This window comes from Podarcis gaigeae (genome assembly GCF_964106915.1).
Source record: "Podarcis gaigeae genome assembly, chromosome: 8".
Taxonomy (NCBI): Eukaryota; Metazoa; Chordata; class Lepidosauria; order Squamata; family Lacertidae; genus Podarcis; species Podarcis gaigeae.
In genome coordinates this window covers 59,978,492-59,993,913 of record NC_139684.1, presented here as the reverse complement: position 1 = coordinate 59,993,913, position 15,422 = coordinate 59,978,492, and the positions used below count along the sequence as shown (strand labels likewise).

Genomic DNA, 15,422 nt, shown 5'->3' with positions numbered 1-15,422 from the left:
ATGTGCTCTTCCTCCGCCACTGGACTGGCAAGATACTGTGGGAGGAACATAGCTCCTTAGACCCAGGGAATGTGCCTGTGAGAGTCCTGGTCCCAGTTCTTCATTCCTTGGTGATGTGGGAGCTGGTTCAATGGATTCCTGCTAGCCAACCTCAAGTTCAGTGGTCCCATAATCATCAGCATCAGGCTCAGAACCAGAGACCAAATCTGGTTCTTTAGCTCATAGCACTGCATCCTCTGACTTGGTGTCATGATCTCTGCTAGGCTGTAGGGTTGCAGCATGCAGAGCAACAAGGTTGATGCCAGTCTACCTGAGAGCTTCCCAGATAGTGCAGAGATTAAGGTGCCTAGTTCCTGCTGCCAGAATACCCTGTTTGGATTCAATGATTTACACTTGCTTAAAGCAGTCAGTGATGCTATTTTTTGGTCAGCTGTACCAAAGCCGCAGTATTGTCAAACAAGCACTGTCATTTCCCAAGATCTAGGGAATGTTAGACAGCCTGGTACTGTACAGATTTGCAGCTCCCATCAGCCTAAACCAGAATGGCTAATGGTCACAGATTATGAGAGGTGTAGCTCAACAAGAACTGGCTTCCCCTGAAAAACTGACATGGATGCAAGCAAATTCATTCTCCTCCTCTCTCAGCCCTCCCCCCTCTTGACATTCAGCCTTCCTAAGTGTGCACTGAGTATGCTCTGTCTTCACAGGGCTTTATGGGGTGGGGGGCTGCCTCCTTTTTTTAAAAAAAAAATTCTAGTTCTACATCCTTGGGGGATACTCATCCCTCACCTTCTTTCCCAGTGGCTTAATTTAGGCTCTCTTTTCTGTTGACCCACAAGCTTTTAAGGGGAGCAATCTCACCCTTTCTTCAAGGAGCCCAGGGCAGCATATATCCTCACAACAATGCTGTGAGGTAAGTTAGGCTGATTGGCCTATGGTTACTCAGTAAGTTTCATGATTGAGTAATAAATTGAACCCAGTCTTCATCTGATGCTGTAAGCACTACACCATGCTGATGCTCTTGATGTTACTGTGAGCAATATGGCTGATTTACATGATTGAACAGCTTGAATATAGTTGGGGGTAGAATCACTAAAGTTGGCTTCTTGATCATTCATTGCATCTCTTCTATAACACTGGCTGTTACCCCAGATGTTCAGTGTTGCAACAACCTTTAGAAGTGGGACAGACTGAAAGATTGTTGCTTTCCAAGGCCCACCCAGTTTCCTTTATGGCTCAGTGGGGATATGAACCTTGGTATAATGCACCCCAGCTCAGCACACTAGTCACTACTCCATATTAGCCCCAGTTTGTTCGATCCACTCCTTCTGTTAACCTGGTTCCTCCCTGACATTTAAACCATTTGTTCTAACACCATGTGTCTTTGGTAGGTCATCAAACTCAACTTTGAAGAATTCGACTTGGAGAGAGGTTATGATACGCTAACTGTGGGGGACGGTGGTCAGGTCGGAGACCAGAAGAGTGTGCTCTATGTGTAAGTAGGCTTTTCTTCATGTGATTCTGATTGGGTTTTCCTGGAGTGTGCATGTCTTCATCACTGTAGGCATTTTAGACTTCTTTGGCAGAATGCACATGCTCACTTTTGTATACTAAATAATTTGCTGGGGTGGCCTGGAACAGAGAAGCAAATGTGTGTTACTAGAATGGTCACTCTGTTGGGAAAGAGTTGCTGGTGTTGGATTGTGGCAAGGGTCTCAGGCAGGTAGCAAGTGATAACGGACCTAGATTAAAGAGCTTGTTCTCTACAGCAAGAAGTTATTTGTTTTGCTAGGCCTTGCAGAAATGGTAGCTTACACCACTTCTTCTGCCTCAGCTCTGTAACCACTTCCTCTGCTGAGATGCCACAGGTCTCTCCAGAGACCCACACCAATGAGTCTGGGTGGCTGCCTGTTCTGTATCACCTATTAATTTTCAGTATATTGAAAGCCTGTATACATAGGAAGCTGCCTTATACTTGGTCCATCTAGTTCAGCATTGCCTACACTGACTGGCAGCAGCTGCCCAGGGTTTCAGGCAAGGGTGTTTTCCAGCCCTTCCTGGAGATGTTGAGGATTGACCTGGAAACTTTCACATGTGAAGCACATGCTGTTCCCTGAGCTACTGCCTTTCCCACTGGGCTTGATATTATCTTGATATATGTGACATGCGGCATTCTTAGAATTTGAAATATCTGTCTTGGGGAAATAGGCAGAACAGTGTCCGTGGCCACATACTCTGGGTTGAGAGAACCAAGAAGAAATGGAAAGATGGTGGCTTCTTCCATTTACACAGCTGGTGGTAGAGGGCAGACATTTATCAAGCTGAACCCTGCATTTGGTGTGCCATGGATTGGAGGCAAATCAGAGTCAACAGTGGCAGTCTTCCCTCCCCACACCTACCATCAAGTTCTGAAGTGGGTTTTGAGGAAGAGACATTTGGTGGTTCAGGTTTGGAGCTATTCAGTTGTCATTTTCCGAATGCAGCTATTGGACTAGTTAATGTAGCCACTGGGGTAGCAAGTACATCTGTAGGATTTGGTGGCAAGGGTTGTTATGGAAATGTTTTGATATAATTGTGAGTGACTGCAGCTAGAGACAAGGCAAAATAGATTCCGCCACTCACCCACCCCAAATATAGCACCCTCAATGGATGGGGTAGTACTGAACATTTTAGGGTATTGAACCCAAATTCCATATTACATGGAAAAGCAGGAATGCTGCTGAACAGTGTGTCCCTGGTAATGTGTTGATGAAAAGAAGTCTGTTCTGACATCATCACGTTCCCATTTTCTTCTCCCCTTCAGCTTCATTGGCTGTCAGGAGGGGAAATACTGGCACAAATGATGTCAAATCGAACACACTGAGGAAACACAGGGCATTTTCCAAAAAGCATCTTGGCCATATTTGGAGCTGTGAAAGAGTTTTCCCCAGCTCCCAATTGCAAATTGCTCATCAAAGGTTTGGCGTCTAGTTATTTGGATCCCGTTTCATCCTTTGATCTATGTGGCTTAACATAACTCTAAGCAATAAAAGCAATTCAAGTTCTAAAGTATGCAAAACTATAACAAATAAAACAAAGCTGTGCTTGGAACAACAGACAGTTTAAAGAACTTTATACACTTAAGTGGAGGATAGAAATCAAATAAGCCTTTTCACAGAGTTCCTGTTTCTACCAGTCACGTTGAATTCCTCTTGGTTCTTATGGAAAAGTTAGAGCGATTGTCAAGGAAAGGAGGTCACCCCCATAGTGTTCCCCAGTCCCCTTCTGCTAAACAGAAGCTCAAGTTGACCTTGAGGCTATAAATGCATTTAGTAAGTGATCATTCAAACCACATTACACTAACTGCCTGGGAAAACAAGTGCATTAGATTGTGCCAGCACTGAATTATGGGGGAAGCTAATGCCATTACTGATTTCACTCTCAGCACAAAGGAGTAAGCAGACTTGGTCTTTATTTGAAGATGGGTGGACAGATGGACGGATGAATTATGCATTGAGAGAAGCATGGGGACAAGACACACAGAATCTGGGAGAGGGAAATATTTTCCTTCTTCCAACAGGTTAACTAGTTCCAGTTCAGATGACCCTGCAGCAAAATTTCTGCTGGGAATTAAGTTTGGACAAATGAAGAGATTCCGCTGTAACTTGGAAGTGTCAAGACAGACACTGTGCAAACAGATGATTTAGCTAAGTGCACTGAAGGTGTCAGTTTATCGTGGTACTCCAGAGGAAATGACAGCTTTCATGCCATTTACATTTCCTGTAGGAAATTAGAGAGCTGAAAAAGGTGCAGGAAAGGGCAACCAGAAGTACTGCAAGATGCAGTGATGGCCACCAATTCAGATGCATTTAAAAGGGAATTAGGCAAATTCATGGAGCATAAGGCAACAAGCGATAATGGTCATGTACTTCTTTCAATGCTGGGGGTAGTATGCCTCTGAATGCCAGCTGCTGTGAATCAAAAGCAGGGCAAGTGGACAGCATTCAGGACAAGTAGTCCTTCACAGTCAGCTACTGACTAGTAGAATTTGCTACTGAAAAGAGGATGCATGATACAGTTATCAGTGGCTACTAGCCATGATGACTAAATGTTCCCCCCAGATTCAGAGGCACCACCATGCCTCCGTATTACCAGTTGCTGAAGAACAATCATGGGAGAGGGCTGTTGTTTTCAGGTCCTGTGTATGGGTTTCCTAAAGGCATCCAGCTGGCCAGTATGGGAAGTGTGATGGTGGACTAGATTGCCCTGACCCTCCCAACAGGGTACTTCTGATGTACCAAACTTGAAGGTCCATTTCATAGATTTCTTCAGTTCCATAACATGTGGCCCTTAGAGCATATCTGTGAGAACAGATGCTGGGCTAGATGGGCCTGATCTAGCAGGCTATTATTATTATTATTATTATTATTATTATTATTATTATTACAGTGGTGCCGCGCTAGACGAAAAGAATTCGTTCCGCGATTCTCTTCGTCTAGCGGTTTTTTGTCTTGCGAAGCAAGCCCATTGACAGCTTAGCAGATTAGCGCTACAGCTGTCAAGCGGCTTCCAGCGATCAGCTGTTAAGCGGCTTATCAGCGGAACAGCTGATAAGCGGCTTAGCGGCTTAAGAAAAGGGCGAAAAAAGCGGGGGGGAACCGCGGGGGGGATGCAAGATTTTTTTCATCTTGCGAAGCAACCCCATAGGGGAATTCATTTTGCGAAGCGCCTCCAAAACGGAAAACCCTTTCGTCTAGCGGGTTTTTCGTCTTGCGAGGCATTCGTCTTGCGGGGCACCACTGTATTATTATTAAGATTTGTTAGTCGCTTTATCTTGCCCAAGGCAACCCAAAGCAAATTAAGTTCTCTTAAATTTGTTAAAAGCCTCTGTTGTCCTCTAAAAGGTCAATTACTGAATTTTATATGAAGCACTTATATGCAAGATTCACTACTGCTTTTAGCTCCTTTTGCATCTTCTCTTCCCGCCCCCCTTTCATTCCTGCCATGTGCACATTTTGAAATCTTTATTAAATCTACTATATAGCTTGGAAAGTGGTTTGACTATGTCTTCGTTATGCATTGGGACATCTCTTAAGATATTGTAACCAAATTTTGCATGATGATTCCTGAGATCAAGGAGCATGTTTTCCTGTGAATGCCATTTTGAATCAGTACTGAACCTTGCAAAACTGACTTCAAATCTGCAATGATTTTGGGGTTTATTAGAATTCCTGAGTGTTGCCAGGTACAAAACTGCTAGTAAATAAATAGAATAAAATCCTGACCTTCTCTGTCTCTCTAGATATATACAATAGTATGAATATTGTTTTTCTTATCAGGTGCCTTACCAATACACTTGAGCATATGCACGTGTCAGTAAAATGCATAAGATTAATTATCGAATTAGAATATCCACAAATTTCCACCACTTTCAGCATTGAAAAGCAATCTTGAGGGTTCATTTGTACCGTCAAAATATTTTCCTTGCGTAGATCAGATTTCAGGGCAAAGTGATATTCTGAAACAATAAATGGACAAAGAAGAGGAAATTATCCTCCTCCTCCCCTTCTTCTTTGTTATTCCTTCAGAAACTCCAGTTCTGAGTCACAGGTCCCTGGGGAATCTTGGCTGAAACAAAGCCTGAGTTCTGGACTCTGGTTTTGGGCACATATTTTAAATGTTGCCCCACTGTTAATATTTTGCACTGGCTACTAGATTGTTTACACAAACAAGATTCAGAGGATTTATCTCAAAGTTGCTTTCCTCCATTTAAAACAAGAAAGAAATTCAGGTTGGTTCAGCTACATCATCTTTCAGGTTGTCTTGAGCCATTTACTGGTTGCTGTGACTGAATCTTCACACGCAACAGAATGAGATGGTCATCCTCAGGTGGTAGAGTGAGCCATAACAGTTCAGATTGCAGGTGAGGGAGATCAGTTCACCCAATGCGATTGTATAAAAAACAAACCGGAACACACCCACCCACCAATAGAAGGCTAGCATGGCCTGGGACCTTTCTCCTCATGGTGTCACTTTTTTTGCTTGCGGGCAGTTTTTACTAGGGGATAATTAAAAAGTACAGTTCATTGAAATGGTACAGGCCATTCTACCCCCCCCCCAAAAAAATTCTTCTTAGTTAGGTCTGAATTTACCTTCTGAACCTATGGCCTCCTCTCACCCGAAAGAGCCTCACAGCCATGCCAAGGTTAATATGATAAGTTGCTTTAAGACAAGAGATTGTTTTTACAGCAGAGTCAGTATACCCAGAAATTACAAGAGAATATAAAGAGGTGGGAAAGAGGACCCTGACCAAAAGGTCTCACAGTCTAAAGAATCTTGAGAAGTGGTGTAGCTCAGTAACAGAACATGTGCTTTCATTCAAAAGGTTCCAAGTTCAACCCCTGGTAGAGCTGGGACAGACTCACTTTCTGAAACTAGTAGTGAACACTATAGAGCCAGGTGGATCTGACTTGGAGTTGTTTAGCTCCCTGGGTTCCTGTAAGTCTGATTGTGCTAGAGACACTCTCTCTTCCCTTTCGATACCTAAGTCAGAAGCTGAAGTGAGTTCAGGGGCTCTCTTCACAAAACAACATTTTCTAAATGGGGTGAGAAGCACTTGTAAGAAAAGTGTCCAGGGAAGTTGCAGAGCAAATCCTCCTGGACTTTCATATTGGAGTATTTCATATTGGCCAGGAATAACTTCCTCAGTGGTCCTGTACCTCATCTTTCTTTTGACAATTGTTGTTCAAGAGTACTCAAGCACTGTAAGGGGCCCATGCTCCACTGTGAGTCCAGCACCTCTTGGGACATGTATGTGCTTTTGCTGGGAGAGAGACTAGAAGGATCTGGACCCTCTTGTTCTGTAGCAGCATAGTCGGGTCCCTGCTTCAGATTGAGGGCAAGATGAAATCGTTGGGATACTACCAGGGAAACAAAGTCCATCATGGCCCCCAAGCCGCCTCCGGACATCCATCGATCTCCCGTAGACAATGCAGTATCATTCAATTAGTGACACGAGCTCCAGAAATAGCTTGCCACATTCCAGAGCTCATGCACGCTCTATCAGCAGAATTCACATAGCGAAAGATGCACGCAGGAGAGCATTATTTAAAACTTTATTCAGCGTTGGTCAGAACAAAGAAAACATGACTGCCTGCTTCAAATGTCTCAGGCACAGAGAGAGAAACGAAAGCAAAGACACAACAGAAACATCCTGTGGACAGGAAATACGCAGGCTGTGACACAAACATCCTACTCCCTTTTAAGGTGGAATGGAAATATCCTAACAGAAATAGCCGTTCAAAAGACTTCAGGTTAATTCTGGAAAGGCTTTCCAAGTAGAAGTTCCCAGTGAAAGGACAGAAGCAAGTGCTGGGGTTTTGCTGACAACAGCCAAGGGGCAAGGCATGCAAAGATTGGGAACTGTGAGCTGTACATGTAGTTGTTCATTTGCTGGTCGAAATGTGCAGTACAGGGGTCAGTAGAATTAACAGCGAACTGTTTCAGGCAGTAACTGGGAAATTGACAGTCTGAAGCTGTCTAGATAAGGCAGAAATGTTTTTGGTCTGGAGGTCTGAAAACTGTGCCAGGATTGGATGTTAGAACATCAGAAGAGCCTGCTGGATCAGGCCAGTGGCCCCTCTAGTCCAACATCCTGTTCTCATGGTGGCCCTTCCTCATGGTTTCCTTAAACTGCTCTTTGGAAGCATTATTGCCTCCAGCCATGGAGGCAGAGCGAATGCATCAAGGCGAGTTCCCAGGTATGCTAGCATGCATCACGACTCATTCCCAGGTGCCCTCCCCTCCAGGCATTAACCAGACCCAGACCTGCTTAGCTTCATCAAGGTGATGGCTTCATGTACCTTTAGGATCTAAACTGGGACCAGGCTACAGCGACTGGCCCAAAGGTTATCCAGTGTGCTTTGGGTTGGGGGATTTAAACGTGAGTCACCCCAGTCCAAACCTGAGGTTTGTCAACTGCTCCACAATTGCCTTACTTGCACCTGCTGTTTGACTCGCACATAGTGTGGGACTTTTGCTTGAATCGATTGGAGAGATTTTCCTTCTCTTTACTTTTCTAAAAAAGTTTAGGCTGCTTTTCCACAATTCAATGCACAGGAGCCAGTAAAGGAAACCAAAGGAACAATAAACCAACCCTACAAATATAAAAGCATTGAAATCAATAAAACAACCATCAAGCAATCACAAGACTATCATAAAAACAACATCAAAATAATATATTACAAAATCCACAGGAGTGCAACAACAACCAGACTATTATCAATCAAGATAGCAGCAACACAATTGGTTCAAATCTGCTTCCCCATAAACCTGGCGGGAGACAGAAATTTTCACTAACCACCCAAATTTCACTGCAAGAGGTTCCCTGAGGAATGGATGCTATGGAATTCCAGGGGCATAAACCCCATCCCTTACCATGATGGGCAATCTTTGCTTGTGTTTCCTGCCTGCGGGGCACTCTAATCTAGGTTAACGGTAAACAGAATGAGATCTATGGGTTTTTACAGAAGGTCAAAAGAGATTTCTGATGCAGTCTAGTTGTTGCTATTGCTAAACAACAGAGTTCTCCATCCACTCTACAAAAAAAAGGGGGGGTGGAGAAAAACTTGGAGACAGTACCAGAGTTGATGATGTGGTGTTTCTCATGTAGTTTGCCTCGTGTGACTCTTTTTAAACCCACCCACACCTTGAAAAGAAAACCCAGCAACTAGTTGGGAGGGGTTTAAGATGGATCAGGACCATGTCACATGGTGAAAGGGATTTAACCTTTCATCTCCCGGCATAGACACTGTCATTTTGTCAAGGGATAAATGCATCTATATAGGGTGCCATGAGTATTTTCTTCTCATTGCAAATAACAGGTGCAAGGGGGAGGTTTCAATATGGGGACAAAGCATTAAATCCCCCTAACACACACAAAATGCTCCAAATCCACCCCACAGCTTTTTTTTTTCTTTTCTTTTTTAATGATGGGTTAAGCAAGGGCAAACCAGTCACACATCTAGTTCCCACCTTGGGTCTAGAGTTATACTTTAGTGTCTTCCCCTCAGTCCTCATTTTGCAGGGTTTTAGTCTAAAGTCTGCTCATACTTTATCTTCTTGTTAGATGTGTCAGATTAGTTAATCTGACATGAGTCAGCCTAACCTTGAAGCTAGGGATTGGATGATGATCCCTTGATTTATGATTCTGTGAGCTCCTTGGGAATTACTTTGTTGCTCCTTGGTGGATCATGAATCCATTGACGTGGAATCATGCAGCATAGCCACATCCCTGGGTCTTTGGTCCTGACCAAGCTAGGAAATACAACTGTTTGAGGTCCCTCATTCCCACAACAGTGAAAATCCCAAATGTTTAAGAGTTCTTCTTTTGATGTCAACACGGGTTTGTCTTTGGGAGAGTTATGCCATAACATTTATCTGGAATGACCAAATTGACAGGGATCGATTTCAGGGTATTTGTAGGCACAGACTTACACAGAAATGAGGGACAGCAGAGTTTAAGATACTTGAGATGATGCCTGTATTTTAAACTAAGGATTTACAGCACAATCCTAATCATGTCCACTCAGTAGTAAATCCTATTGAATTCAACAGGGCTTATTCTTAAGTGAGTAGAGGAGTTACAAGTGAAGCCTTAGAGGCAGTTGGAGCTGGTGGGTTTGGTTTGAGTATTATTTTAACCTAACGTGTTAGATTGGGTTACATTCCCCATGTTGACTATGATCTGTACCTTCAGAAAATATTGATGCAGGCCATCTTTGGTAAGGAAATTATATTCTGCCCTCTAAAAATACTGTATTAATGAAAAGCATTGGGTTGTCCACACTCAATTTTGAGAGTTCTGTTACTTGGATGAGGTCAGTGGAAATGGGGGCAGGTTTAGGGGCAAGACAATGTGGGGAAGTGGATGTGATAAGAATCTCCCCAGGTGCTGTTGCTGTATTGCCATGCTACACTGCCACAAACCATACAGCCTTTCTTGACTCAACAGATTAGGGGCAGGGCAGTTAGGAAGCACCCATACATTCCTGTTCCTACTGTGATATTGTACACAGCAGTGTGTGGGTGGTGTATAGCAGCCAACTTTGGTGGCCTTGCTTGTTCATGAGTTGGCTACACAATTCTTGTATGCACACTAAGGAGAAGGGACGCAGCTTGCTTTTACTGAAAATCTCTGGCAACTGATCCAACCTTACTAAATAAAATCCAGCTAGATCCTGCTCCCTCATCCCCAACTGTGTCCTGTCCTGGTCTTGAAAGGGAGCCCAACAGAGGAGGACAGCAAGGTAGTTCAGGTGCTGCAGCACAACAGAGTGAACAACTTGCTCCACTGAAGGCTAGAGGTGAACTGAGGCCTTTTTGAGCCTGAGTCTCCAGTCCATCTCTTCTAGGTTCCACCCCCTTCTTGAGTAATACAGTCCTTAAAGGGTTAACACTCTGGCCTGGAGATGGGAACCTCTTCTGCAATCCCTGGCCTCCTGGTGCATTTTCTGTACCCTTAGACTGTGAGGTAGGTCAGGAAGCACTCCATTTCTCAGCCCCAAAGGCTCTGAATCTGTGGTGCTGGTGCTGTCAGATCTGTTCCAGAAGGCTGCTGCCTTGGGTTTAAAAGAAGTTCAGGAACCTGGTCTTGCTCCTTAGCTATTGACCCTGAAACCTCTGGTTCTCTGTCTGCTGGAATCTGTGGTCAGGACAAATCAGTTGCCCTAGCAAAATCTTCACTCCTTGCATTTTTATTTTTATTTTATTTTTTGCCTCAGGAGGAACTCCCACCCCAAAATTCAGTTAAATTGTTGCCTTCGGTTGATGTTACTGTTGCTATTACCATTCCTTTGTCTTCTTTGTTGACAGTTTAACAGGCACAACAGTCCCTGATCTGATTGTCAGCACCCAACATCAGATGTGGCTTCTGTTCCAGACAGACAGTGTGAGGAACTTACTGGGATTCAAAGCAACATATGAAGGTAATCCAGGTTAATATGTTGATTAATCCCCTTCTGCAACTTCCCTGAAGTTTTCTTGTCCAGGTGAATCAAGGGTTACAAACATAACACAGGGCAGTGCATACAATTGTACCTTTTATGCAGTTCTTGCAAAAGTACTGCATATTCTTCTCAATTCTTAGAGGTTCAGAGTTAAATAACTAGATATGTGGCTTCCAAACTTTCCACCCTCAGAGTCCCTTTTCCCCATTGACTTGCCTGCAGTGGAAACCAGGGCTATTGGGACCCACAATTATGCTGTGTGAATTAAAAGAGCAACCTAGAACACACTCAATATTATAAAATGAGAAGAGAAGAAATGAGTACAGTCATTCCTTTAAAGTTGAATGGAATCCATTCCAGAAGTCCGTTCAACTTCTGAAACATTCGAAAACCATATTGTAGCTTCTGATTGGCTTCAGGAAGCTCCTGCAACCAATCAGAAGCCGCAGAAGCCCCGTTGGATGTTCAGGTTCCAAAAGAACGTTCACAAACCAGAACAATCACTTCTGAGTTTGCAGCGTTTGGGAGCCAAAATGTCCGAGTTCCAGGGCGTTCAGGATCAAAGGTATGACTGTATACCACTTTGAGCTGCTTGGAGGAAAGTATGTACTAGTCTTAAATTCAAGTATGTACTAGTCTTAAATTCATGTTCTAGTCAGGCAACATCATGCAAAGCAGAGATCATGTTCCAAGAAAAGCTGGCAGCACCTTGGACAGCACCCTGTGAAACATGAGCTGAAATGTTGCTTCAGTAGCAAGCAAAACTAGACTAAGACTTAAATGGAATTGCAGCTCCATAGATGATTAGGTCCACCTCTGAAGTGATGGAGTTTTGGTAGCCATTGCCTCCAGTAGCACAAGGATTTCTGCTGGGGCTTCTGAGCAAGAATCTAAGGAAGGCACCATGAGCTTCTAAGGCCAGAGAAGTTCTGGCAAAAGAGGCTCCTCTTGCAGCAGAGTTTCAAGACAGCGGGAATGTCTGGGGCTAGTTCTGAGGGAAAATCCCTCTCCCTCTCCAACATTTCCTCCAAATTTTTGGCCACATCTCCTAAAGATGGGGAGTCAGACCACACATTCATGGAAAAGTGATGAGTGACTTTTCAGGGCACCTTCCTGCCATCACTGTTTCTTTTGGTGAAGAACTGCCAATGGAGTCTACGGCTGTCTCCATTCACCATGTAAAAACCAGTGGCCTCAATGAATGGCTGGGTGCTAAGAATACACAGTTTAAGGGGAATTTCCAGTGCATACAAATGTATACAAGGTATTCAAAGAAAGGCACCTGCAGGGCGACACTTTAGTATTCAGTGACTATTAAAAAAAAATCAAAGAGTGTCTTTGTGTTTGACTATGCTAATATGTTCCTTAGCACAATGGGAAACAAGGCAAGACAAAAGAAAATTTAACGTGGAACAATTAACCACTGAGAGAGAACTTGTCAGGAGGTTTGCTGAGGACTATGCCACACAATCCCACATTTCTTAAGGGAAAGTTTCTTACAATTTTGGGGTTGTGTTTTTCTTTTCTTTATAAAAAAATGCTTCTGTTCCTTTCCCTTTTGTCATGGTAATACTGATCCCCCCATCATGTGCCTACTGAGTGGTAGGAGCTGGCTAAAGTATTGGGAAGAAGTCTTCCCCAGCTTAGCTACTTGAGTTTCTTTAAATGGGCATTAGGGATTGAACCTAGGACCTTATAAATGCTAAATGTGTACTCTATCACTGAGCTCTGAGACCTCCCTAACATAAGGAGAGCCAGGTCAAAGGCACCCTATCTAATCCCTGTCTATTCCAGCAGCCTGTTCTCACAGTGGATAAGCAGATGCACATTGGAAGCTTGTCAGCAGAACCTTAGTGCAATAGCACTCTCCTCCCTTGTGATACCCAGCAGCTGGTACCAGCGGGATACAGCCTCCAGCTGTGGAAGCAGAATGTAAACATTGTGGCTAGCAGCCACTGATAGCTGAATATACAAACCTATGCAGCTTCATTATACTGTTGGTCCATTAAAATTAGTATTGTCTATTTTAGGACCAGCTCTAAATGTAGGATTATGCACCAAAATGTATATTTTGATGAAGATAATATGCATAAGAATTTTTATGAAGATCCCCCCCTTTAAAAAAAAAGTGCCAAAATTGATACAGAAATGGGGCAAACTGAAGAGTGGAAAAATGAGAAACTCATATATATAGAAATTATCAGATTCCTCCATCCCCAATGACCAAACAGCAGCCTGTTGTTGTTGTTGTTGTCCATTTGTTTGTTTTAGTTTGTTTGAATGCCAGGTATCCAGCTTTGTTTAACAAAGCAAAGTACAAGGCTCAGAACTGATACTGTGTAAGTGGAGATGAGATAGCTTCTCAGAGCATAGGCTAGGTCATCTTGACCTGCTATTTCGGGCAATCACCTGTTCCTTCTGCCTGCTGCTTGTTGTTGCCACTGACAATCTGGTCCAGGTATCTGGCTCCACTTTCTGTACAGAATTGAAAGAAAACATAATGGTAGAGAGTGTGTGTGCTGAGAGTTGGTGTAAACAGCAGAAAAGGTTGTAGGGAGCAATGGGACCTTAGTTCACTAGTACAGTCTATGCTGTGTGTGCAGAAGTTTTCAGGGCGGTTCATCCCCTGGCACCTCCAGATTTCCTGGCATCTTCTATTAGAGACCCTGGAGAGCTACTAGTAGTATAAGGAACATAAAAAGCTGCCTTTACTGAGTCAGTCAATTGGTGCACTGAACTTGGTGTTGAGTATCCTGACTGGCTGTGGTTCTCTAGGGTTTCAGGCCCTTGAACCAGGAGATGTGCCTAGCATGTACTATGCCACATCCTGTATAAATAGCCACTCAACAGGCTCCTGTATTAAGAAAATCACCTCTAGGAGATCAGAAAATAAGTTGTTTTTGCAACTTATATGGGTTTATTCCATCCCCTATTAGTCTGTCAGTGTATGCTACACATAATTGACATAGCCTTTCCACCCACACAAATCTAACAAAACAAACAACATGTTGACCAACAACTTCTGTAGAATTATTTGCAAAATAGCACAGCTTGAAACATAAATGGGTTTTTCATCTTGCTGTGAGACTTCAGAAATCACACATCCCTCCTACCCTGGGAGGAGGGGACAAGAATTAGTGTTGCTGTGCATTGTTTTGAGTTTATGTTTTGGCTCTGGAAGTTGTTGTTCAGGTGCAGATGGGCACAAACATGTTTATCATCCTTCCACTGTTTTGTGTGCTTTTCCATGCTTGTGTGTAGTCATAAGGTTGTAGCCAGTGTTAGTCCTACTCAGAGTAGACTCATTGAAATTAATGAGCATGACTGACATGGGACTACAGTGGTGCCCCACAAGACGAACGCCTCGTAAGACGGAAAACCCGCTAGACGAAAGGGTTTTCCGTTTTGGAGGCGCTTCGCAAGACGAAAAAACCGCTATACAGTATGAAGAGCCTCATGGAACGGATTAATTTCGTCTTGCGAGACACCACTGTACTCTTGAGTAGAATTTGGTTGGATACAGCTCATAGTTTGCAAAGGATACAGCTCATAGTTTGCACTGCCACAAGGAATTCTATCCAGTCGGTCATAGAACCACAGAGTTGTCCATGCAGTCGAACCTTTTACTACAGAAAGTTTCCAACTACCTCCAGCAAGGGAAAGCCCATCCACCCTTGGCCCCATTGCTGGAATGCCCTTACCATGAAGAAATGCTGCCTAATGCTCAACCAAAATCTACCCTCCCTTCATTTAAGACCACTAGATCTAATCTTGCCCTCTGGGGCAGCAACAGATAACAAGTCTCTGAACCTAATTCCAGTTAGTCCTCATTGTTCTGACTTAAAAGGGCTTTGCCCAAAACTAGACATGATGCTGAACCATGCAATCAGGGATCGTATATTGATCACAATGATAAAAGTACCATGCAGCCAATCAGATTAGTTTTGATGCTGCTAAGTGCAAATGAGGTCTATCCCATGTGTAGATGTGGGGAAGGAGAATGCATCCACGCTGTCTCATCATCAATACTGGTTTCCCTGTTTCATCAAGCTTCAAGACTTTCAGCCTCATCCAACTCTGCTTGCACTTATTTATATGTGGACTAGCTCAGGGTTAGAGATGCACATTAAGATTCAGACAACATCCTTGGGATAGCCATTCAAATGTCCATCCACATTCTGCTCAAAAAAGTCAATTATGTGTGACTTAACTGGGGTGAAAGAGAGTTAGCCCAGTTGTCTTAGCATAGGTGTGGCCACCCTTCGGTCTGGGAACAAAATGTGGCTCTCTAGGGCTCTATGTTTCCTGTGGGACTCTTCCCAGGCCACATCCCTTCCCAGTCCTACATCCTACATTCCCTGGCTCCACACCCCTGTGGTCCTGCACTGCACTATCCTGGAATGATTTTGCCTGGCTGAACTGTGATAATGCCTCTTG

The 15,422-nt window shown here is 43.7% G+C and overlaps 1 protein-coding gene across 9 annotated transcripts in view; it reads left to right on the top strand.

Moving 5' to 3' along the window:
• The window catches only part of CSMD2 (CUB and Sushi multiple domains 2), a 474,291-nt gene that overhangs the window by 269,826 nt on the left and 189,043 nt on the right, over positions 1-15,422 (top strand). For 8 of the 9 annotated variants that reach the window (XM_083751582.1, XM_083751584.1, XM_083751585.1 and 5 more), the window contains 2 exons: positions 1,392-1,495; positions 10,852-10,964. The exons of the other annotated variant lie outside the window; for it this stretch is intronic. In XM_083751582.1, coding sequence (XP_083607708.1) covers positions 1,392-1,495; positions 10,852-10,964 — 217 coding nt within the window. The remainder of the gene's footprint in view (positions 1-1,391; positions 1,496-10,851; positions 10,965-15,422) is intronic. 9 annotated transcript variants of the gene reach the window in all.